This window comes from Chanodichthys erythropterus, chromosome 6 (genome assembly GCF_024489055.1).
Source record: "Chanodichthys erythropterus isolate Z2021 chromosome 6, ASM2448905v1, whole genome shotgun sequence".
NCBI classification, from domain to species: Eukaryota; Metazoa; Chordata; class Actinopteri; order Cypriniformes; family Xenocyprididae; genus Chanodichthys; species Chanodichthys erythropterus.
The window spans coordinates 17,277,449-17,292,197 of NC_090226.1; the positions used below are offsets into that span (position 1 = coordinate 17,277,449).

At 37.6% G+C, this 14,749-nt stretch overlaps 1 protein-coding gene across 6 annotated transcripts in view; it reads left to right on the forward strand.

Moving 5' to 3' along the window:
* The first annotated feature begins 406 nt into the window (after positions 1-406).
* Positions 407-14,749, forward strand: part of fgd5a (FYVE, RhoGEF and PH domain containing 5a) — a 58,966-nt gene continuing 44,623 nt past the window's right edge. For 3 of the 6 annotated variants that reach the window (XM_067388293.1, XM_067388294.1, XM_067388299.1), the window contains exons 1-3: positions 407-1,183; positions 2,779-5,450; positions 12,353-12,470. In XM_067388293.1, the coding sequence (XP_067244394.1) occupies positions 1,157-1,183; positions 2,779-5,450; positions 12,353-12,470 (2,817 nt within the window). In that variant the 5' untranslated portion in view covers positions 407-1,156. Of the gene's footprint in view, positions 1,192-2,583; positions 2,690-2,778; positions 5,451-12,352; positions 12,471-14,749 lie in introns of all 6 variants that reach the window. The other 3 variants (XM_067388297.1, XM_067388298.1, XM_067388295.1) reach the window with 3 other exon arrangements.

Consider the following 14,749-nt stretch of genomic DNA (forward strand, 5'->3'; position numbering starts at 1 on the left):
TAAATCTGTTCAGTCCAATCAAGTCATACCTTCTTGCAGACCACTGGCTGGCAATGTGAGTTTTTTTTTCTTCGTTCATGTGTTATCTTGCATAAGGCACCAAGTGATCACTGGTGTTGGGCCCTCAAAAAATTGGTGCATCCCCTGGGCGTCCCCTATTTGGATTATTATAAGAACTGCATCATCTAAAAATACTCATTGAATTAGTGGTCTTGTGTGAAGTTAGATTAGAAAAAATAGCCTTGAATGCAGTGATTCCCCATTAGGGTTAACAGCAGCACGCCGATTCATTTGTTGCTAAGGAAGCGCTGCCTGTTGTGCAGGAAAGAGGGATAGCAGTTTCCTGTTATGAAGAGAGGTTTTTAAAGAGCTGCTTTCCTCCAATCAGGCAACAGATGAGCAGAAAGGAAGCCTGGTCAAAAGCATTTAGTGAAACTGTTTTTAGAACCTGTTTTGGGAACATTTGTTTAACCAAATCACAAGAAACAGTCTTTGATAGGCTACCAACAAAATTATTGCATGATTTAAAAGTCTGTTTGTTTGTTTGTTTTTAAGCACAATTAAGTTGGGCAATTAACCTACTGTTAAAAATTCTAACATAGGCACTTTTTTTATGGTATACTAACTAAATAGAATGTCAAGTACAAACGCATTTTGTTTTGATTTGTTCTTTTTCCTGTGCGAGCAAGAAATCCTGTCAAATATCCTCTAAATCGGATACTGAAACATACCATATCGTGACAGTAGCCTAATGGAGCAGTTGTTCGTGAAAGTGCCATACGCCACTGATGGTTATTGGCTTTAGATGTTTTTCTCTGTGGTTTCGGTCATCGATCCTTGTATTCCCGTGAGGGAGACTCGCTGTACCTCCTCAGGAAGCGCGCGGAAAACACCTTCAGTCTCCACGCGCAGATCGGAGAGCACGCGCATCTCTCTCATTCCTCAAGGCAGAAAGCGCGCGGATCTGAAGAGACCTGCCGCAAGAGTCAATAATAAAACTGATAATTTTGGAGGCACGCCGTCGAATAAGTGATGAAGTGTTTATTTTTTACATCTCAGGCTTTATGACAAATGTCCCGGGAGTAAGTTCACGGAACCTCTGGATATATACTGTTGCTTCTGCGGAATATCAAGGAATAATGTGGAAATATTTCAGATGCCACGGTGGATGACATCCGACAATGTACGCAGGTATGAAACGAACTATTTCTTAGTTAACTTTTCAGTAGCCTAGTGTTAAATTATTTGCGAATGTGACTTTTGCGAATATGTAAACTTACGTATATATATATATATATATATATATATATATATATATATATATATATATATATATATATATATATATAGGCCTATATATAGACAACATCGAGATCTGTCCGAAAAATCTCATTTGGTATTTTTGAGTATTTTTGAATGCATGCGTTATAGTGGAAAAAGTTTATGATGACATAGGAAGTAACATTTTTTTCCTATACAGTGACACTGTTTTGAAGGTGTGTTAAATTACTTTACCAGACTTTAAGCACTGCTATAATCCTTGTTGTAAAAATATTGTATATTGAAAATCTTATTTTATAAGATTTATAAGATTTATATATAGTTATTATGAACGATGTAGTGATGCTGTGAGTTATTGTTTCTGACACACATACACTATATATATATATATATATATATATATATAGTTATTATTCTTAATAATCCATTTTATGATTAAGTCACATTATGTTAATTCAGTCTTTCTGAATTATGTTAATTCAGTTTGTCCTGTTCACTCTCAGCTGGTAGGACTAAATTGGCAAATAAAAATGGTTGACACTTTAGAGCCCATTTCTGAGATCATGTAATGATGGCTTTACACAGTGAAGAGTTTGTTTCTCCCTTTATTCCTCCCATTGTGTTTAACCATTTGTTTTAAGTGAATTCTTGTTGCATAATTCATATCCTGTTATTTTGCCAAGGGGACCTTAGTTGGGATGTTGATGTTTCTCTTTTTATTGTTCTTTAACGCACTGAAACGACCTTTTCAGCAAAAAAAAAAAAAAAAATTCAGTCTGGGGGTTGTCGGGGGGTGGGATTTATCATTGGAGAGTGAATCATGGGAAGACTGACGAGAAGGAAGTGTATTTGTGTTGTGCAAAACTGCGCTCTTGTAGAAAAAAAATGGGGAGGGGGTTCATGGAGGAGACAGGGTGCACTGTTAATGTCCTTCCCCTTTGCACTTCCTGTCCGCAGTCCTTCCAGGAGAGTCTGCTGGAATAGTTAATTAGTCATGTCAGGAAACAACATCTTAGCAGGGTGAGCACCAAGTGCACGGTGAGTTTAATAGGACGTGCGTCAAGGCAGGTAGCAAATAACAGGAAAAGACAAGGGGAGTAGGAGTTTTGTTAAGAAAAAGGGTGTGTTTCACCAAAAATGGCCTTCAGGTTAACCCTTTATGAGAAGATGCACTTCAGAGTCAATTGTTGTGATGCTATTAAAATACATTATTTATGTGGCCATTTTACTTTGCTTTATGGTTGTGAAAATGATGTTCAACATGAATGGAGTGAGCATATAATCACTTCATTATGTTTTAAGTTCAGAGGTTGCAGTTCATCAATCAAATGGTCAATGTAAATCAATCAATATGCTGCTTTAAAGGAGCAGCTCAACTGATAATGGCTTGTTGTCAGTCAATTTATAAGTAAGAGTCTTTCATTTATTTCTATTGCAAAGATATCCAATGCAGAAATGAAATAGCCTATAATATTTTTTTTCTCTTTCTGTTTGCAGATTGTTAGAAGCAATTCCAAACTTCTCAACCAAAGACAAAGCCATTTGACTATAACTGTGTTCTCCACCCTGATGTCAAGGCCTTGTCCTTCCACCCGAGGTCCTAAACCTCCTGTGGCACCCAAACCAAGGCTAGCATCTGAACTGAGTCAAAGCATTGTGGGTAATGGGGACATAACATCCTCTGATAGACTGGAGCTGAAGCAGGACAATGAATCAGATGTCACACAGGATGAAACAGATGCATTCGGAGAAAACTGTACTGATGATCACATGGAGAGCGACTTATCTGAGTTTACTGTAAACTATGACACTAACCATGACACAACTTGTTTTAATGAAATAGAGGAAGAATTACAAATGCCAGCAGATGAAACAATGGGGGAGGATGAAAATAAAGATTATACCACTGAAGTACAGCATGCAGCTTCTTCAAATTTGTTGGATGATTCAACAGACGAGGACCACACGAAAAACACTGATGATACCAAGCCAGCTGAAAATAGAGAAGATTCTTATAATGTACTTGAGGACACCTGTGCATGTTCTGAGAATGAGACACCCACTAAAGATCAGCCTGCAGATGAATCTCAAAGTCCGTATGAAGAGATTGAGGAACCACCATCAGACAGTTTTCAACGTGCTGATGATCAACATGAAGAGGACAATAGAGCAGGCGCAAACTGTGTTCATCATGAGGCAGAAGAAGAAGAGACTGGGCTTTCTTCAAAGGCTACAAACTGCAGTCAACCCTCATTATGTGAGGAATACCCTTATGACATTATTGGCACAGTGGATGATAACAGCACTTGGCAGGCTGAACGGGCAACCAAAGACCCATCTGGACGCTTCAGGTTTGCAGAGGAGACAGAAGACGCATTTGAGCCCTACTCTGTCATAGAGGTTGTGCCAAGTGATTTGACATGCACCTCTGATCCAGAAGCAAGATGCACTGATGAAGAATCCAGCAATGAGAAACCAATTGACTCAACAGAGGGAACATCAAACCAAGAGCCTTACTACGTATCATCGGACGACATGGCTGAGTTAGAGAAGGAACAGGCGAAATTAGAAAATGGTGTCTCTCAACCTGCTTCTGAGGGTCAAGAGATGGCAAAAAATGAAGGAGCGGATGACTATGCTGATATCGAAGACCATGATGGGGATGATCAGCAGGTAGAGTGTGTGTCATCTGAAGATTATGTTGAGATAGGAGATGAAGATGAGCCAGTAAACATGGAGAGAAAAACCAAGTGCAAAAGTATAAGAGAACGATCAGTTAAAAGGGAAAAAGCCCTCTTGAGTCAGAGGAACAGCTGCCAACCACGTCTCAGACTTTGCAACATCACCGTTCCTGCTGACTTAGATTTAGGCAGAACTCCAGAACTTACAAACCGTTTGGTTTTCGCCCATACCACAGAAGCGTTTGAAGAGGACATTGAAGAGCTGGACTGCCATATTGTGCCTTTCTTTGAGGACTCGGACACAGAAAGCGATGAACACATTTATGAGGAGGCAGGATTTGACTCGGAGGGTGAGAACTTTATTTCTCTGGACAGGAAGAGCATTGTGACAAGATCTCGCTCGCTCTCTGGGAAAGTACCTGGATATGTTCCTGAGACTGTGCCTGAGGAGACGGGCACTGAGTGCCAATCTCACGACTACTACACTGTGGCCTTGGACCAGAATGGAGTTCCACAACCCAAGCTTTCAGATGAAACAGAGGCCAACCGAATTATTCCCTCATTAAATCCAAGGCGCTTTCTTCTTTCTCCTCGATCGCTTTCTATTGAGGGCAGAGATTTGCCATTCTCAGGGCACTTTGAGGGTGAGAAATCTCCTAGAGGGGAATGCAGATTGCAAAGAAAAGATGACACACTTTCTTTGCCTTGTGTCATTACTTCCTCTGGAAGCTTTTCTCAAAGAAGTCACCAGTCTTCCAGTGGTGTGTCGACACCTACATCTCTAGTCGATATCCCACCACCCTTTGAGTTGGCTTACATAACTAAGAGGCCTGTGACCAAAAGCTCTCCATCACTTCTTATCCAACATGAGTCTCCTGACAACCCCAAAAAGAAGACAACATCTTTTAAGCGTTTCTTGGCTTTAAAATTTAAGAAAAAATCAGAAAGCAAAGCCCGTGGAGATGGCAGTGTCCGCTCCTCCAGGTCATCATCTGAATCTAGCCACCATGGGCCCATTCGGGTGCTTGAGCTTGATCGAAGAAGTACAAGTGACTCCCCGCAGCTTCAGTCCCGTGTGGGAAAGCCCCAACACAACTCAGAAATACCTACCACCTTTCTGCTTTACAAAGAGAGGCATAGAAGGCAAGGTGTACCCAAGAGTTACAGCAACAGGGGTGTAGCCAGAGTGGAGTCCTTTGAGGACCGCTCTCGGCCCCCCTTCATGCCCCTACCCCTCACTAAGCCTCGCTCCATCTCCTTTCCAAGTGCAGATACTTCTGACTATGAAAACATTCCTGCAATGAGCTCAGACTATGAGAATATCCAGATTCCACATGGGCGGCCCACTCGGGCAGTCACTATTACAGATTTCTTCGATGACCACAATCGCACAGCAGCACCTGCCAATGAGAATGATGGCTATGTGGACATGAATAGCTTTGCAGGAATAGAAAACAAGACCACCACTCAAGAGCAAGACACTGAAAGGTATGGTCAGTCATAGAACTACATAATTAAAAATTAATATTTTCCACATTGTTAATTGTGAAAAGGATTAAAGAGATCTGAAATGAACTATATTAAGAAGACTTATTTTGGTTTAAATCATCAGACTGTAGCATAAGATTGTCTAGAGAGTTATATTTTGAATGCTGAAACCCCTTCCTCTGAACACAATGGCAATACCATCACACAAGTCTGGAGGAAGTGCTGGCCAAAACAATGTTAACAGGAAATTAGGCAAGTGTTTGGTCACTCTGATAGCTCAGCTTGCACCTCTCTCTGTCTCAGAACACTTTCTATAATCTTCCTGGCTGAATAAACAAGACTTAAAGTATTAGATATTCTAGACTACAATGAAATATTGGTGAGATAGATGTAGCCTACATACAGTATTAGGGCTGGGTAAAAAAATATTGATTTCTCGATTTTAAACTAATCTCAGTTTTATGAACTGATATCGATTCTTAAATCCCAAAAATCAATCTTTTAGTGTATCCTGATTTCAGATTATGAATGAACAGAACATTGTTTTGTTCAAAGCTTATCACATTAAGCTTTGTGCTATGTAACTTTTGATATGAAACAAAGTGATTAGGAACATCTTAATTAGGAAATTTGTCAATTTCATTACAAAATGCAAACAATAAATACTGTTTTGGTGCTCTTTATTGTGACATGACAGAACGCTGTTGCCTCCTCAGATCAAGCGAAGTGGCAGCGCGAAGCAGGAGTGAACTGATCATCTCTTTCACTACTAGTTACAGCATGTAATAAACATGAATGAACATCAGAAGGTTTGGTAAAAGATATAGTAAAACTTTTCAAAATCTGTACCATGTCGCATGTAATCGTTACATGTAATGTTACATTTACCTCAGAAAAGCCATCCACTGACCATAAACATGTTAAGCTAGTTTAGCTTGAAAAATGAATTTTAGAGAGGAGCATTTTGCTAAATATATGCATCATATTACATCTGTCAAGTTTTTGACAGCCGCCATTTAAATGTTTATATTTCAAAAAAACAAATTGGAGTAGAAACATAATTGTAAAGTTAGAATTTTAACTTTATTATTGTAAAAACTTCCTTGTATGTAATTTAAGTGTTTTTTAACCTTCAATATTACAGTAATGTAGTTCCAAATGATTCCCTGTAGAGTTGACTTCCCTGTAGTTGAGAGATTTGAGCTGTACCTGATATATCCAAAATAATCAATATCGAATCAAATTGAATTGAATCAGTCTAATCAAATCGCAAGCTTGTGAATTGAAATCAAATCGAATCATGAAATTTGTCAATACCCAGCCCTATACAATATACAGGGTTTCTTGGACAGATGAAGTTCCAAAAAATTTGTCAATGTTCATTAGTAATTATGCAATATCACGCTCACCGTTGTGAAATTGGGCTTGCATCCTTGCCAATATTCAGCCCAACAGCATAATTGTTAATGTGATATTGCTGTGTGATTATGCAAAAGTTAATAGTGAACAACTTACATTTTAGACACATTATTGCCCAGTTGTGATTTAACTTTTGCTATGCAAAATCAACTGGCTGGAAATCCATTAACTGTTGTACAAAGTAGTGTATAATGAAACAAACTAACTTGCCAAACACTTACACTGTGGGTGCTATGTTGTGCATGTGGTAGTGGAGCAGCCTGTGGTATTGCGTTCCATTGGTTGAGAAGATGGACTATGCTTGCAGGGTAGCTTAACTGATTTTCTCATTTGCAGGATTTGATGGTACATTTGTTGGAGTGCCCTATCTGTGTGAGAAAGAATACAATGCAATGGTTCATTGATACAAATAGTATTGTAAGAAAGTGGATTAAACGTTAAGGCTATTTTTCTCCTTTATTGCAATGCTCTCACAGCCTGATGCAGCTGAGTGGAGGGGAATAGATGAGAAAACCAGGGGGAGTTTTCTGTTCTGTGGGTGAGCATTTTGGTAGCATGTTGTGTTAGTGTTATTAAAACAAAATTCCCCAAGTGCGTTTCTTTTATTGGGCTTTTGGGAGATTTGAGGTTTTAGAGAGGTTTAAAGACAGATGACTTTCTGACCTTCTTTTGACCGCAGCCCTCTCTGCTCTCCCTTTACTACCCTAGAGTCACCATTAGAAACCTCTGCTTGATTACCTCCAGTGTAGTCAAAGACCCTGACTGTTTCAAGTGGCCTCTGGGTAGATTTTTAATCAGATTTTCAGAGAAACACAAGGGAAATTTCCAGAATTGCTTGTATTGTTGTTAGTTTCTCCATTGTTTATCACTCACATTCATTCTGCAGTTTTTTGAAAAAAGGTATTTTTCATGATTCTATCAGAGAACAGAAAAGATGTGAATATGATTTTGATTTCATAGTGACTTTATCTGACAGTGCAGGTTTCATGCTCTAATGCAAAATAAAACCCATTACTAGAAGTGATAACCTGATATAGAAATATCACAATAAATACAGTAGTTTCTTTTTTCCATGGAAAATTTTAATTTTTTGGTTAAAATTCATGCTTGGTATGAATAGCAATACCATCCTTTACCTAATCTGAGTAATGTCTTTTACTTCTCTCTGTGTTTTCAGCTTTTACCAGTAAATCGTTATTGACTTATTTTTGAGTGCTAGCCTGCTATGGATGGTGTGAATACTCACTACTTTTGGATATTACCCCTGGCCACTGTGTTTATGTGCCACACTTTTGGGCATCTTCCATTATTCAGAAGATGATAAGGGAGCCAGGGACCTTTTTTCAGGTGATATTATTGACTCATTGTGCAATCTAACAGCATTGCATGTTTGCAAATGGGTCTATGTGTCTGCACCATTAGCCGCTTTGTGTCCCAAGAGAATCCTTCGTCACTGCTGATGTTTTGTCTGTTTTTGTTTGTCGTATTTTGAATGCCTGCAAAGAAAAATTGACATTGCCACTTTGGTGGATGGAGACACAGTGACAGGACAGTGATTGATTGCAGATGCATAAAGAAAGCATATTTTTCATGCCCAAGCCAATTGGAGAAACGTTTTGTACTCTTTACTGGTCCCACAAGACAGTGGGTAGCGTGAGAGAATGATTGAGATAAAATGTGAAACTCCTTGTTTATAAATACCAACCATACACTCTACAAAATGCTGGTTTAAAAACAACCCAATTTGGGTTGAAAATGGACAAACGCAGCAAATGGGTTGCTTTAACCTAGCGGTTGGGTTCAATATTTGCCTAACCTGCTGAGAAGTTTTATTTTACTCAACTATTGTTTAAAAATTACTGTAATGATTGCTTAAAATGAACCCAAAGTATGTTGGAAATGAACATTTATTAAATCGCTTGTTAATAAATGTTCACATTTTGATTATTATTGTTGTCTTTAGTAATTATGTGTCTGATTTTTAATTTCCATCCTATTTTGGGTTAATTTTAAGCCAGCCATTTAGTCATTTTTAAACAATAGTTGGGTTAAATAAAATTGCCCAGCACATGGGGCAAACATTTAACCCAAACGCTGGGTTTGTCCATTTTTAACCCAACTTGGGTTGTTTTTAACCCAGAATGTATGTGTATGAATGTGTGTAGTGTATAATATTGACTATTGAACCTCCTATATTATAGAAATATTTGATTATAAAATTACAATAAACATACAGCAAGCAACAAACATAAAAAAGAGGGAAAGAGATATTTAGAAAGACAGGTTGAAACATACATTCAGAGAGTTCAGAGAAAAAGAACACGTCTTTTCATGGACCTTCTAAATCCTTTCTGCATTTTAATGCTCAGAAAAGTTGGGTGTGAGTCTGGCCTGGCCTGGTCCGAACCGGTCTGAGTTGGGCCTGGTGCCTGGGGCTCTCGGGTCATTGCCAGGTTATCCCAAGAGAGGACGCACCCAGCCAATGAGCCTCCACACCGCTGTTTACAGGAAATGCAGGACAAGGGCGAGGGGACAGGGTCAGTGGGATGGGGTGGAGACAGGCAATACCGATCTCCCAGACTCCCCTGCGACCCAAACAACAAGGCGAGGTGTGGCAGTCAGGAAAGCAAGGCTACCACAAAGATATTGTTGTTGTCATCGTTCCCAGCTTTCTCCATGTCTTTTCTAATATTACAGTAAAGGCAGGGTCCAGTGGTTGACTTGAATAATATTTACAATGTAAAAATGAAATGCATATTTGTAAGAAAGCAGATCCTTTGAACTGAATTTAAAAGCATTATTTAACATTAAAGATCAATTTAATGATTCTGAAAAGATGACAAAATAAACAAATTTATGGGCCTTTTTCTATCTGTTCTGAATAGTAACACCACCAAACTAAAACCAAGCAAGAATATACAGCTCTCGGTTCAACCAGCACACAAACTGTTCTTCACTTTCTTCTCATCTGCATTCAAATACGTTTTGTTAAATGAAGTCTGGTAATGAAGTCATTTCAGCGATGCTTGTCTTCTATAATAGCACTATTACACAGATTCAGACAGAGAAACACTGGGGTTTCTAATGTATATTTTATTATCAAGAGTTTAAATCAATTGAATTACATAAAACAAGCCTCAGGGAAGCATCAGGCAGTAGGACATATAGGTGTGTTATAGGAAATCATTGCACTCTCTCTATAATTTTCAGCAGTAAATTTAGCTCATGGGTACCTTAAAGCAAACAGCTTAGAGAAGTACTTGCTCTATAATTGCTTCTCATAAATGGTAATGTTGAAGAGTCAGGAGGATTGTGTAAATCATAACTTTTGGCTGATGGACAGATTATGTACAGTAGGATGGCAAAGATTAATGCACATTTTACACAATTATTTTGTAATATTTGTAAAAAAAAAAAAAAAAGTTATTTATTCAATTATTTTTCACCAAAGTGGCATACAAAAAATGTGTATTGTGTCGTGAAAATCCCCTCAGCACAACGCAAAAGACACAAATCATATACACTGTAAAAATAATCATGATTTTAACTAAAAATGCTACGGTGCAAAACTGTTAATTGGTTAACAGAATGTTTCCGTATCATATACGGTGAATAACTGTAATAGATCTAACCATACGTTTAATGTAATTTTACGGTAAAATGCTGTTAAATGTACAGTTTTTGGAAGTGAAAAAGAACAAGTCATTGTATAATTTACAGTAAAAAACGTAAATTGACATTCCCAGAATTTCTTGCGTGACACTTCACATTTGATGTATTTTTGTTGAAATAACTGTTTCTTCTTAGTTTTTTTCTCAGTTATGTACATTAGGGTTTTATGTTACATCTAATGTTTTTAAAGCAATGTTTATTTCATATTTTTAATTTCATGTGTGTTACCATTATGGTGTTTTGTATCTGTTCTGTGTGAATGATACTGTGGACCTTCTATATATTAGTATTTACCTTCTCAGCTTGTGGAAAAGCTGCTTGTGATGAACTTTGATTCATCATGTGACTCAGCAGCACTGTGTTTGGTGGCTGTCAGTGTATTACAAAGGTACAAAAAACAGATATTAGTTCTTCAATAGATTGGTAAATTAACATTTTACTGTATCAGTTAATGTAATGCGGTATTTTACGGTAAAACCTAAAATGTTGCTACCATATTTTACCATACCAACCACAGCTGCCGTTTTTTTACTGTAAATTTAATGGAATACCAGTCTGAAAACCAGATGCGTTAATAAAGAATATCTCTGTTTTTGAGCTGCATGTGGGCAATTTCAGTTTGAATTTATTTGAAAGGTGTTTCAGATAAAAGAAACAGCTTGCTTTGTCTTATGCTAACTCTTGTGCCGCTTTGACTGAAAATGGAGTCCTCAGCTGGTGAGATCACTGAAAATTGTAGTGACGTCCTGCCAGAAGGCTCCTATATGCTTCATCTGGGGCCTCCAAATGAACTGTCACCTTAGCTCGCCCAATTCAGCTGGCTATGAGCAATGAGCAATTTCCACTTCCACCTCCAGACATTGTGTGTGTGTGTGTGTGTGCTTTTCAGAAGTGTACAGTGTCCTTGAGTAGTATGACACCCAGCTGAGCACCTCTAAACCTTTTATATACTGACAGTATATGCACACATTGACTTTTATTGCTTTTAAATTTTATTCGGTTCAACAATCTATTAAAACCGTTAATGTCAAAATTCAAAGACATTCTTGTCGTCGCCTCTAGATAAGTGATAAGCGCAAATGCACTCAAAATTTCCCTCATGTGTGTCCTCCACAGTATATAAGCAGCTTCATTGTGCATATTTGCATATCTTCAGGGCTGTATCTTCTTTTCTGCTTTAAGTGCTCACCACAGGCTCACCAAGCCAGCCCTTCATGCCCAACCGTAAATGTCCTCACAATCTGGCCCCAGCCATCCGTGTTACTACTGTAAGGAGAAGCAGGGGAGGAAAAAACGAATTATTCTCACCAGGTCTTGTTTAAATGAAGAGGGGGAATTTGTTTCTCCTTGGCAAAGGGTAATTTCTGCTCTGCTGGACACCAAAGTGCCCTCTAATACAAAACATTGTTTTGAGACAGTTTTTTCCGTTGTTTTTGATATGGAGAGATTGGCTGGTTTGTGGTTTGCCACATGCAGTGTTCTGATCGTAACAGTGTAGTTTCTCCTCAGGCTCTGTTAGACAGTGGTGGTAATGGACTTTGTATCATTGAGATTAAATGTAAATTTACACATTTTTAGTCTAGGATGAAGGATGAAAACTAAACTCAGCTATTGGAAGGTTCTGTTCATGTACAATGTGCATTAACTCTAGAGCAGGGTCTCGTATACCATGATAAAAATTGGTGCAAATATCTTTTCAAAACTAAATTTATATTTGAATAACTGTGTGAAAAGCATATACATATTAAATAATCCTATAATGAGTATAGTGCATCAAATGAACTGTCTCTCATGTTTTCATCTATTCTCAGTGCCTACACTGAGCCTTTTCCTGTTTGTCCTGTGTCTGCCACTCTATCCAATGAGGAAGATCATGGACGCACATCTGAAGAAGAGGACGGTTGTGGAGACCACTGCCATGACCGACAGGTCAGCTAACAAATTTATCAATTTGCAAATGCTTGTCAATGCGTACTAGTAGTGGTACATGCGTTCAAAAGTTTGGAATCGGTAAGATTTTTATTTTAAAGGTGCAGTATGTAATATTGACAGCTAGTGGTTAAAATGGATTCTGAGGTCCAAATTCAAAATATTGGATAGAGTTGTTTGCCCCGCCCCCTCCTCCTCAGACTCAGTGCTCACACGGGTTGCCAGATTGAGGACATGCAACAGGAACAAGAGCAACTGGCAATGGAAAGCAACAAGCCTTACACTATATATTTATCTGCATTTTAATATGTGTTTTAATATGCCTCTGGTCATAGAGCTTTTTTAGATGGATGCCTTTTTAGTTCTTGTAGAATCTGCAGTCTCTAACCCAGTTCGTTTTCTGGCTTTCATGGCTGCAATATGGTGTGTCTTCCACCAAATGGCAATCTGGGGTGTCAAATACTGTTGGGTAAATAGACATTGTTTTTCTGAATAACAAGTATTTGAACTTAGCCTGTTTCCTAAATCTCTGCAAACATAGTATGGTGTATATTTATGCTTTAGTACAGTCAAAACAATTACATACTGCACCTTTAAGAAATGAATGCTTTTATTCAGCAAGGATGCATTAAATTGATCAAAAGTGATAGTTAAGACATTTATATTGTTATGAAAATTTTCTGTTTCAAATAAATGCTGTTCAGAGATTCTTGTAAAAATGTATCACAGTTTTAACAAAAATATTAAGCATCCCAACTATTTTCAACATTTACAACAATAAGAAATGTTTCTTGAGCACCAAATCAGCATATTAAAATGATTTCTGATCATGTGACACTGAAGACTGGAGTAATGAGACTTTAAAAAATATATATATTTATCTTGCTGACCCCAATCTTTTGAACTAATCAGGGATTAGGAGTCTACAGAAATTAAATACTTCTGATTTATTTCAGTGCAAGTTTTTACAATATGTATTCTTTTTGAAGCATCAAAGTATCAGTTGCGTAGCTGTCTATGGAGGGACAGAAAACATACAGTTACATTTCTTATTGTTGTAAATGTTGAAAATAGTTGGGTTGCATAATTTTTTTGTTAAAATTGTGATACATTTTTACAAGAATCTCTGAACAGCATTTATTTGAAACAGAAAATTTTCATAACAATATAAATGTCTACTATCACTTTTGATATGTATTCTTTCAAGAATTGATTGTACTTATAGGCAGCTTCTTAATACAGTATTTTAAAATCTTAATACAATGTAAATATACAGTATATAATGTAATAAATATGATATAATAAATTTGGAAGTAAATTCATTATGAATCATTACAAATAATTTGCTTTAAAAAGTACAAAGTAGTCACAGTAAGAAAAACAAAATCCTGTATAGAAAAAAAGATGCATCAATTATGCATCGATAATCGTTTTATCATCACGTCGCAACCCTCTGAATCGTTATTGAATTAAGAAGGCTTTAAGAAGGCTTAAAGAGATATTTCACCTAAAAATGAAAATTCTGGCATTAATTACTCATGTCATTCCAAACCTATAACACTTTTGTTTTCTGTCCCTCCAGAGACAGCTACGCAACTGATACTTTGACGCTTCAAAAAGTTCATAAAGAGATCGTAAAAAAACTAATCCATATGAATTGCGTGGTTTAGTCCAAATTTTCTGAAGAGACTCAATCACTTTATATGATGAACAGATTTAATTTAGGCTTTATTCACATATAAACTTTGATCAGCGATCATAAACAGAAGCTTAAAGGAACACTCCACTCTTTTTGAAAATAGGCTCATTTTCCAACTCCCCTAGAGTTAAACAGTTGAGTTTTACTGTTTTCGAATCCATTCAGCCGATCTCCGGGTCTGGCGGTACCACTTTTAGTATAGCTTAGCATAGTTCATTGAATCTGATGAGACCAATAGCATCTCGCTCAAAAATGACCAAAGAGTTGATATTTTTCTTATTTAAAACTTGACTCTTCTGTAGTTACATAGTGTACTAAGACCGACGGAAATGAAAAATGGCAATTTTCTAGGCCGATATAGCTAGGAACTATACTCTCATTCTGGCATAATAATCAAGGAACTTTGCTGCCGTACAGGTACCATGGGTACAGCAGGCGCAATGATATTACGCAGCGGCACTCACAAATGTCTTCATGGTTGCAAGGCACACTCCCCGTGCAAGCAGGGGGTCACAGGCGCTGTGTAATATCATTGCGCCTGCTACAAAGTTTTAAATAGGAAAAATATTGAAACTCTTTG